This window comes from Kryptolebias marmoratus, linkage group LG2, assembly GCF_001649575.2.
Source record: "Kryptolebias marmoratus isolate JLee-2015 linkage group LG2, ASM164957v2, whole genome shotgun sequence".
Lineage (NCBI taxonomy): Eukaryota > Metazoa > Chordata > Actinopteri > Cyprinodontiformes > Rivulidae > Kryptolebias > Kryptolebias marmoratus.
This window is the reverse complement of record NC_051431.1, coordinates 3,412,671-3,423,015: the sequence shown is the minus strand read 5'-3', so window position 1 is coordinate 3,423,015 and position 10,345 is coordinate 3,412,671. Positions and strand designations below refer to the sequence as shown.

Genomic DNA, 10,345 nt, shown 5'->3' with positions numbered 1-10,345 from the left:
GAGAGAGAGAGAGAGAGAGAGAGAGAGAGAGAGAGAGAGAGAGTGTGTGTGTGTGTGAGAGAGAGAGTGTGAGAGTGTGTGTGAGAGAGAGTGTGAGAGTGTGTGTGTGAGAGAGAGAGTGTGAGAGTGTGTGTGTGTGTGTGTGAGAGAGAGAGTGTGAGAGTGTGTGTGTGTGTGTGAGAGAGAGAGTGTGAGAGTGTGTGTGTGTGTTTGGGACTCGTTAGCCGTTTCTCAAGAAACACGGGGGAATATTTAGGTTCCTCGGCAAAGACGAGGCTCGTTTTGTCGCCATTTTCCCGCCTAAAAGCAACCGTTCAGTTTCTCCTCAGAACCGAACGAGCCGACGAGACCTTTGCCTGAGTGTGTTTGTCTTCAGCGTTAGTAAAATATCTCAGGACTCGGTCAGCTTTACAGACACTGAGCTAAAACCTGGGGTGGTAGCAGCTGAGACTGATCCCCAACTCGAACTCTGAGCAGATCTGTTGGCAAAATATCTCCTGAGCTGATGGACGGATTTTGATGAAACTTTCAGGAAACAATCAGTTCGTGTTCGTCAAGATGGCTACCACACCCAAGCGACCTCGGAGAACACAAAAATGGCTACAACTCAGTCAATTTTAAAGCTATGAAGCTAAACTTCGGTGTGGAAGTAGCTGAGTCATCCTCAATCGGATGGAGTCGTAACAATTCAATGATTCGTTTGAAACAGAAAGTGGGCGGAGCAACAGATTTATTCTCTTACCTGTTATTGTTGCAAAGGTTCTGGCAGCTCATGCAATCAGAACCGTCCGTCTGAGGCAGCGTCGTGTACCTTCCTCCGCCCTGAAAAAGACCAAATCCTGGTGACTCAATCTGCCGACGTTCGCTTCTCGTTTTGAAGCTTTTCTCGCTCACGTTCAGGTGGTGGTGCGGGTGGGGGTGGGGGTGCTCGCAGTCGTGGGCGCCCCGGGGCAGAGCGCCGTCGCCGTGGCCGTGCGGGAAGACGCCGCCAGAGCCGTTGAGCAGCGCCAAGCCGTTGGGGAGCTTGTGGTGGAGGTGGTGGCATCCCGGCGGCAGCATCTGGCCGCCGTGGCCGTAGCCGCCCGGCGCCAGCGTGGTGTACTCCAGGACGTGACCGTTCAGCTCCGCCGGCTGGTACAGGTAACCCGGAGGGTCGTACTCTACAGAGAACGGGACAGAGAAGTGGCTGAAAGTCTGAACACGATCCGTCCTGAGCCGAGCTGATGTCCCTTCAGGTGTCAGACCATCACAAATAATTAACCAGCAGTCCTTGGAAACGTAAACGAGGCCACATTTTGTTATTTTTGTGGCTATGAGTGTTAAAGAACCGTGCATCAGAATCCATTTTGAGGGAGTTTGATAAACCAGAGCGGAGCAGGAAGCTGCACGGCGAGTTTCTCTTCAGTTTAATGCAGTGGTCTCTTATCCTGGTCCTCGAGGGCCTCCATCCTGCAGGTTTTACTTGTTCCTCTGCTCCAACACACCTGGTTTAAATCAATGGGTGATTAACAGGCTTCTGCAGAAGATGAAGAGGTGATGTAACCTCTGAATCAGGTGTGTTGGAGCAGGGAAACAAGGAAAACATGCAGGATGGTGGCCCTCCAGGACCAGGATTGGAGAACCCTGGTTTACTGTTTGCTCTGATTGTTTTCGGGCCCGCTGTGGTCCCAGTAAGCCGTAACGGTCGGAGCAGCGCTCCGTGGAACGCTGTGCGGGTTTGAATCGTGGCTCAGACACAGAATGAGGTCATTAAGGTCATTAAGAGACGACGGATGTTTGTGACGAGTCTGAACAGGGCCTGAAAAGATCTCTGGATGTAGGCCGTCACCAAACGGTGGGATTATTGGTCAGAGGATTTACATTATCGCCCCAACATGAGCTGTTTGTTCAGAACGAGGGTCACAGTTCACCACGTTAAAAACTGTTTCTACGGTCAGTCAGGAGGTCGTTTATGACCCGGTTTGAACTGAATGCTTCAGTTTTTTTACCCCCAAGGATTAGAATTGTCGCTGATTTCCAGAAAAATCATCTGTAACCTTCAAACTTTAGCTGTTGAACTGATTTAAATCAGAATATATCACAGAAAAATCTCCAAAACCAGAATTATTTCCACATCCGAACAGCGGTATGAAGAGTTTACTGAAGCCTTGGGATCTGTATAAGAGCCGGGATCCAACGGAATCTGATTAGAAACGAGGCGGTTCTTCGCGTCGCCGCCGGCAACGCCACGGCGGCTCTTACTGTGCATGTTGCTCTGCTGGCGATTCCTCCACAGACACATGGCGATGAAAGACAGCAGGATGAGCACCATCACCACCAGGACGCAGCCCACGATCAGGTACAGCAGTCCTCCGGGGGAGCTGGGGGACTCCGGAGGGTGGGGGCCAGGCGGGGTGAAGGGGTGCTGGCTGGGTGAACCCGGGGCCTGGCGAGCTGCGGCAGAGAGGACGGTGAAAACAGGAAGCAGACGGCGAAACGGCGTTCCTGCCACTCAGAGGCTCACCTCTGGTCTCACAGATCATGACGTTGCTATATTCGCTCTCCCCGCCGCCGTTGTAGCACTGCATCTTGATGTCGTAGGAGGTCTCCGGCTGCAGGTGGGCGATCATGTGCCAGTTTTTCACACCTGGGGGGAAAAAAAACCACAGAAGAAGAGACGGCTGCGTCACTCTTTGGTCCAGGCTGCTACAGAGACCCAGACGGTCGTTTTACTCCAGCCGAGCTCCATATATGGCAGCTTCGTGTTTGCTCTGGCTCGCCTCCAGTATTCCCACTCCACACACACACACACACACACACACACACACACTTCTCTGGAATCACAGACGAGGCGACGGCCTTCCTCGTGGAAACGCCACACCTCCGACAGACGAGGCTGAAACGAGCTGCCGGTTTCGGTCAGCGGACGCGCGCCGCCTCGCCACAGTTTGAAACGAAGACGCGGCGTCCTCGGAGCACGAGCTGCGGAGGACTCTCGGCTACCACCACGCCGAACTTCGGCTCCGCGGCTGCGAAGCTGAACGAGTCAGAGACATTCTGGCGCCAAAGACCTCACGTGATCTGTTTGAGCTCGGCTACTACCGCGCCGAACTTTAGCTCCTTATCTGTAAAACTGACTGAGCTGTTCGCTAAAGTTGATTAGCTGCGGCGGCCATCTTGAGTCAGGTTGACTCTGAAAGGTACATTTGGTGTCCTTCCTGACGTTCAAACTGCAGCTCGGATGGAGCTAAAAAGTAGCAAAAGGCTAGCTAGAAGTAGCAGAACGGTAGCTAAAACTGAAAGAGATCTCGATGCATTTTTACCGACATCAGGGTAAATATTCGGAAAGGCATAAAATCCCAGAAGTCCCAGCAGCCGTGTCCCGAACGAGCTGAACGTTTAGCTACATGAACAGCTGAAACAGGACGGCGTACGCAGACGTGCACTGACCTTCCACCACGTCTTTCTTATAGTCGCTGTCGTTGTCGCTGTCTGTGGGCCTGTAGTAAATGTAGAAGCCTTGGATCGGCGTGTTGTTGTTGCTCGACGGGTTGTACTGGAATTAAAGAAGAAGAACAACAACAACAAGAAGACATTGTTAGACGTGGACAAGTCCAAGACATATCGTGGGGACGATAGAAAAGTGTCTATCGTGATATATTTTCTTCTATCATAATTGTATCAATGATTCATGTAAATATTTCATAACGTAGGCTACGACAAATGTATCAGTGTTGTCACTTTGCAAACATTCAGTTTATATAAGTGATAAATAAGAAGAAAAAATAACTATTTTGCGAAGAACCTCCGTTTTGCGACATGACGCTGCTTTACGGCAGCGGCTTTCCAGGTTCATCTGTCCCAGAGGAGCAGGAAACACAAACTGCACATCAACGACTACAGAGCAACAAAACTTCCCTTTAATGTGAATTAAAGTTTTCATTCTGATGGTAAAATGACTCCAGGACCATCTAAAGATCCAACTCTGGTGGGACTCGAACCCACAACCTTTGAATCTCTGCTCTTGCATTTCAACTAGAAGTCCAACGCGCTGTCCGTTGCGCCACAGAGCCACACGAGGAGCAGATGGTTCGACAGGATCAGATCTGAGCTAAAGGATAAACGAAGACGAGCGACGAGCAGGTTTCAAAAGCCCCTTTTCCACCGGCTCTAATTCAGAAGTCCGGCTCTACTCCGCTCTACTCCGCTCGGCTCTATAAAAAATGCTCCTGTTCACACCGGCCAGTTTGGTCGGTAGCAGAGGAACGCCTCCTCGTGTTGCGGGGGCGGGGCCGCGGCTCAAGTTGTGTAAACAACAGAAGCGCTATGGACAACGTTGGCCCTGTGTTGTTGCTGTTTCTTAAACTTATGGGGATTCTCCTGAGACTTCAGGAAGAGAGGCGCAGTGGAAGAAACGCTCTGGATGCTGCAATTGTTGCGCGGAGTAGGACAGCTGTTATCCGCTGGAGATTTCAGGCTTTACAGGCCTTCAGCTGGGGGACAGACGGCATAAATGTTGCAGGGTAAGCTAACGCTGTTGTCTATATTCCTACCTTCGCTCTTTATACTTGCATCTGGTCACACCCACGACCAATGACTGAACAGGAGCTAAGCTTGCGCTGCCGACTCTGCTGGCCCGACTCCGGAGCAGGGACCAAAGAAGCAGGGCCAGCCTCGAAAAAAATGCTGGTGGAAATGTGCGCAAAGCAAGCAGAGTAGAGTGGAGCCGGGACCTTTAGAGCCGGTAGAAAAGGGGCAAAAGAGAACCGTGTCTCAGAAGGACCTGAGGAGGATCTCCGTGTTTCTGTCAAGTAAATAAAGAAACTAAAATGTCGCAGCCGCCGCCGCCCGTCTGAGCTGAACTTTCTGAGACAAGAACGGGAAAACTAGAAGAAAATATGAACCAGTTTTACTGCAAAAAAGAAATTTAAAAAAAGATATTAGACTTTAAGAAGTGATGGAGGCTCACAGGTCTCTCAGTTGGATTTATCAACATGGAGAACACACAAGCTGTGTGTGTGTGTGTGTGTGTGTGCGACTCACGGTCCAGCGCAGCATGATCTGCGTGTCGCTGATGGCGTCCGTGGAGGAGATGTGGGGTCCAACCACGGGGCGGTTGGCCATGCGGGGGCTGGCCTGAGGGACCTGGTACGGCTTCGAGGCGGTGCTTGGGAAGCTGTCGCCGTACGAGTTCGCCGCCACGACCCGAAACTTGTACACGGAGCCTGAGCGGCGAGGAGCAAAGATCAGCGGAGGCCAGAACGCCTCGGTGCGAGCGTTCCTGGCGCAGGAAGACTCACCGGGCTCCAGGTTCCGGATCTCCACCGACAGTTTGAGGGGAGAGATGTTGTCCGCCGCCACGAGCCACTCGGCGCTGCGGCCGCGCCGGTACTCCACCCTGAAGGCCGCGATCGGAGAGCCGCCGTTGGCCCGCGGGATCCACGTCACGTACGCCGAGTTCTCCGTCGCCATGGAAATGGTGGGGCGGTCGGGCGCCTCGGGCACTGAGGGGAGGAGGGGGAGAGGTTTCCCGGTTAGCGGCGAGCAAAAACACGGAGACGAGCGGCGAGCGGGAGGAAGGAAATCAGCTCTGGAGGCTGAATACTTACTGCTGGCGCTCTTAGTCACAGTTAGAGAAGGCGGGGGGGGACAGAGAGAGACGAGGGTTAGTCAGAGAAGAAGAAGACGAGACAAACGAGACAAAAAGACTCAAACAGGAGAAGAAGACCGACTGATCCTCAGAGAATAACGTCCCAAGGTTTCCTGCAGCCTCAGCACACTGGCCATTTCTATGGATACACCTTAATAACAAGGGACTGGGTGGTGACCATGGCAGCCATTTTGAGGTCGGCCATTTTGGATCCAGCTTCTGTTTTTCCAAAGGGAAGAGGGTCATGTGACGCATCAAACTTATTGGGAATTTCACAAGAAAAACAATGGTGTGCTTGGTTTTAATGTAACTTTATTCTTTCAGGAGTTATTTACAAGATTCTCACCACTTATAAAATGTGTTTAAAGTGTTGGATTGTCGATGCAACCCTCTTCTCCCACTCTTCACACACTGACAGCAACACCACAGGAGAAATGCGAGCACAGGCTTCCAGTAGCTGTAGTTTCAGATGCTGCACATCTGGTATCTTCACAGCAGAGACGATCGCAGAAGAGGGTTACATTGACAATCCAACACTTTGAACACATTTTATAAGTGGAGAGAAACTTGTAAATAACTCATGAAAGAATAAAGTTGCGTTAAAACCAAGCACACCGTTGTTTTTCTTGTGAAATTCCCAATAAGTTTTATGTGTCACATGACCCTCTTCCCACTGAAAACCAACCATTCCCATTTTATGAAGGTGTATCCATATAAATAGCCGACCCTGTAGGTTTTATTTTTAACTCACGATGTAAAAGTGACCCGTTCTCGAGTCACAACGAGCAACTTTTCCCTATTAGTCATTTTCAAATTCTCCGATTCGTAGTTGGTTAAAGTTTATTAAACAACTTGGAAACAAGTCATGGTGTTTGTTAGTCTGGAGCGACGGCATCGCATTCAAAAAGAGGGAAATCTCAAACTTCACAATGAGGCCACACATTACACGAAGGGATTTCCCGACCAGCAGAGGAAAACAGTCAGTTTTAAAGACAATTATAAGGCTGATTTCTGAAGACGTTTGCTGCGGTGTAAGAATGTTTCGGAGGCAGATTGGCCTTCCTGACTGTCGGAACAACTCGAACGCCACTCCTTACGGGGGCGCCATTTGTTACAGGGGCGCCGTTCGTTACGGGGGCGCCGCTCCTTACGGGGCCGCCACTCGTTACGGGGGCGCCGCTACTTACGGAGGCGCTGCTCGTTACGGAGTGCAGCTCGTTACGGAGGCGCCGCTCGTTACGGGGGCGCCGCTCGTTACGGAGGCGCCGCTCGTTACGGGGACGCAGCTCGTTACGGGGACGCAGCTCGTTACGGGAGCGCCGCTCGTTACGGAGGCGCCACTCGTTACGGGGGCGCCGCTCGTTACGTGGGCGCCGCTCGTTACGGGGACGCTGCTCGTTACGTGGGCACCGCTCGTTACGGGGGCGCCGCTCCTTACTGGGGCGCTGCTCGTTACGGGGGCACCGCTCGTTACGTGGGCGCCGCTCGTTACGGGGACGCCCCTCGTTAAGGGGGCGCTGCTCATTACGGGGGCGCCGCTCGTTACGGGGGCGCCGCTCGTTACAGGGGCGCTGCTCGTTACGGGGGCATCGCTCTTTACGGGGGCACCGCTCGTTACGTGGGCGCCGCTCGTTACGTGGGCGCCGCTCGTTACGGGGACGCCCCTCGTTAAGGGGGCGCTGCTCATTACGGGGGCGCCGCTCGTTACGGGGGCGCCGCTCGTTACGGGGGCGCCGCTCGTTACAGGGGCGCTGCTCGTTACGGGGGCACCGCTCTTTACGTGGGCGCCGCTCGTTACGGGGACGCCGCTCGTTACGGGGGTGCCGCTCATTACGGGGGCGCCGCTGGCCGTTCGGACCTGGAGGGAACATCTAAGAACCAGTCGAAGTCGACGCCTACCTCTGTCGTGCTGGACGACCCCGAAGTTCGTCCTCGAGGGTCTCTCCTCGACAACTTTGGGAGGAACCGGAATGATGGGGGGCTTGGAGGGGCTCTTGTTTCCGGAGGTGTTCTTCTCTGAAATCAGACGGGAAAACCGGAGGTGAGAAAAACAGGAAAGTTTCATGAATGTTCCTCCCGGTTTCATCAGGACTTCGGGATTCAGAAGGCAGAAACAGAAGCGAACAGTGGAGTCTGTTGGACCGACCCTTTCCGGTGCGGAACGTCAGCATGGCCGGCTGCCCCTCGCCCGCCGAGCTCCGAGCCACCATCAGCACCTCGTACAGACTGGACGGCTCAAGCTCCGACAGGTGCAGGCTCTTCTCGCTGCCTGGGACTCGCACCGTCTGCCACTTCCCCACCACGGTTCCCATCTCGTCCACCTGACAGGAGCATACCGGTACGAGCCGTCAGGAACCTTTCAGTCAGACGGTTACACAAACGGAACGTTCTCCTCACCTTCCGGTATTTGACGAAGTAGGCGTTGATGGGGCTGCCGCCGTCCCGCCCCGCCCTCCACTCCAGGTCGTACACGTCCGGCTTGTGCGTCTGCGGCGGGCTGATGATTATCGGCGCCTCGGGGACGGGGTGGTCGCCGCTCCTGTCGGCCGGCGGGTCGAAGGCGTCGCCGTCGTCCTCCGTCAGGAAGCTCTCGTCGCTCTGGATCGGGTGGAGCGACGGAAACGCCTCCGGGGGGGCGCCGGCGGTGGAGCCCAGATACGAGTCTGTTCGGATAAACACACTCACGTCAGACGGTTCTGGAGCGGGGAACAGAGGAACATCAACAGCAGAACTTTATTGTTCTTATTTATCTGTTTGTTGTTGTCGTTTCTCCTTTGTTCCCAGACCGAGCGTGAGCGCACCAACAAACAAATGAACCACTTTTATGTCGTTTTGTTGCACAGAGACACAACACGCTTCAGGTCCTGCAGGGGGCGGAGTTTCTGTGCAGGTAGCTGAATGTTTGCAGTAAAAATCTAGTTTCTGCTCCATGAATGTGTCCGTTTGTGTTCTGCCGGGTGAAGAAAAGGACTGATTTGAGCTTCAAAGCTCGCCCTGGGTCCACCTGAGCAAACTGTGCAGAACCTCAGAGCTTCCGGGGACCGTCGGTCCGAGCCCAGACGGTGTCAGAACCGAGTGTTCAAACGTAAACAAGCCAACGAGGAGGCGAAGGAGGCGAAGGAGGAGGCGACGCTCCCGTAAACGGTTTGTAAAGCTGGAACCGGGACCGCAGCCAGCTGCCGCACATTCCACACGCCGACCATTAAAATACCGGAGAGAATCCGGGCCGCTGCCTGGACGGGTCCGCTGCCTGGACGGGTCCGCTCGGTCCAGTTCTGTCTGCCGGGACAGAAAAATGTCCCCCTGTCCCCCCGTCCAATCAGCTTCATTTCTCAGGGATAAAAAAACAGAACCTTTCTCCGGTTCTTGTTCCTGTGGTTCTACCTCCAGCAGATCTGTCTCCTCCAGACTTTTAGTCGAGTTCGTCTCGAAGTTCTCGGCCCGCTGACATGAGGCCCGTGGCCATCTTTCTTTCAGGCAGGCAATGATGTAATCACCTGTGTCTGTTCGCACGAGGAAGTGAAACTCTCCAACTCCAAAAAAATGGCCACAACTTATCGGCCTTTACAAACACTGAGCTAAAACTTGGTGTGGTAGTAGCCGAGAGTCATCCCCATCACATACTTAAAGGGCTAAAAGGTCGAGAAAAATCTTTATTTAAAACTTTGGAAGGAAAGGAAACGAGGGATACGCGTTTCTTCGGGGAACGCTGTTTTTCTCTCCTTCTTGATGTCGGTTCTGGTTCTGTTTTATTGTCTGACAGAATTAAAGACACAAAAATTCTGTTTCGTTCTCCTCGTGTTCGTCGCGGAGGCGAATCACGGGGGGTTGGTCCGCCGAACTCGAACCAAACGGGTAAGCACATTTCAGACGGCTTCTGATAAACGTGTTTACCTCAGCTCGACATTCCCCGATTATCAGCCGCAGAGGACGGCATGAACCACCCTGCAGATACGAGGCGAGCCTTGCAGGAGGAGGAGGAGGAGGAGGTGCAGTGTGTTCATAAATAAAAGGCAGTTGTGTACGACGTTGACAGCCGGGTGGTCTGCTCCTCGTCAGAACCTTCCACAACTACTCCTTACATTCCTGCGTCCGAGGGCTTATCCCTGACGGTGCGCACAAAGCTCACTCTCACGCTCGGGAGGAGGGCGGCCTTGGCCCGGACCACCCCCCGCCCCCCGCCCTCCGGCTCAAAAACAAGGACGCCCTGCAGATACTGTACGCTGATAAACACCAGCGAGCTCCTCCGCTGACACGAGAACCTTTTCAGTCCGTCTGCTCCTACATTCTTACCCTTTAGCTCTTCTTCTGGACCCGAACGGAGAAAACACCTTCGGGTTCTCTGTTTTTAAACACCGAGACCCGGAGAGTTTTAAAAGTTTCACGCAAAAACAGGATCGCTGCGTTTAGTGAAAACCTTTTCTTTGTGGGTTTGACAATAAAAAAAAAAGATAAACATTTCAGCTAATTTATCTCATGGGTCTTTCTTGGATAAAACAGTCCCTCCAGGATTTCGTGGGCATTTTTTGTGATTGTTGCGGCTAAAATGCCTGATTTCAATCAATAAATCAATACAGAACCATAATTTTTAATATATAAACCAAAAATCCTTCCTAGTTTTGTAAGATAATTCCCAACAAACATTGACATTCTCAAAAGGTGCTTTATTTGAGAACTTTGATAGCTTCTAAACTGACATTCATGAGCATTTCTGGA

The 10,345-nt window shown here is 52.8% G+C and overlaps 1 protein-coding gene and 1 non-coding gene across 3 annotated transcripts in view; both read right to left on the bottom strand.

The window, feature by feature from the left end:
* Positions 1-10,345, bottom strand: part of cdon (cell adhesion associated, oncogene regulated) — a 32,354-nt gene that overhangs the window by 3,039 nt on the left and 18,970 nt on the right. For both annotated transcript variants that reach the window (XM_037981559.1, XM_037981558.1), the window contains 10 exons: positions 8,027-8,292; positions 7,776-7,950; positions 7,529-7,645; positions 5,280-5,483; positions 5,023-5,204; positions 3,430-3,535; positions 2,504-2,626; positions 2,242-2,433; positions 895-1,160; positions 743-822 (listed from right to left, as the gene is read on the bottom strand). In XM_037981559.1, coding sequence (XP_037837487.1) covers positions 743-822; positions 895-1,160; positions 2,242-2,433; positions 2,504-2,626; positions 3,430-3,535; positions 5,023-5,204; positions 5,280-5,483; positions 7,529-7,645; positions 7,776-7,950; positions 8,027-8,292 — 1,711 coding nt within the window. The remainder of the gene's footprint in view (positions 1-742; positions 823-894; positions 1,161-2,241; positions 2,434-2,503; positions 2,627-3,429; positions 3,536-5,022; positions 5,205-5,279; positions 5,484-7,528; positions 7,646-7,775; positions 7,951-8,026; positions 8,293-10,345) is intronic.
* On the bottom strand, positions 3,960-4,052 carry trnar-ucu. The gene is made up of 2 exons: positions 4,016-4,052; positions 3,960-3,995 (listed from the first exon to the last, which is right to left on the bottom strand). It is a non-coding gene; the product is annotated as a tRNA-Arg (tRNA).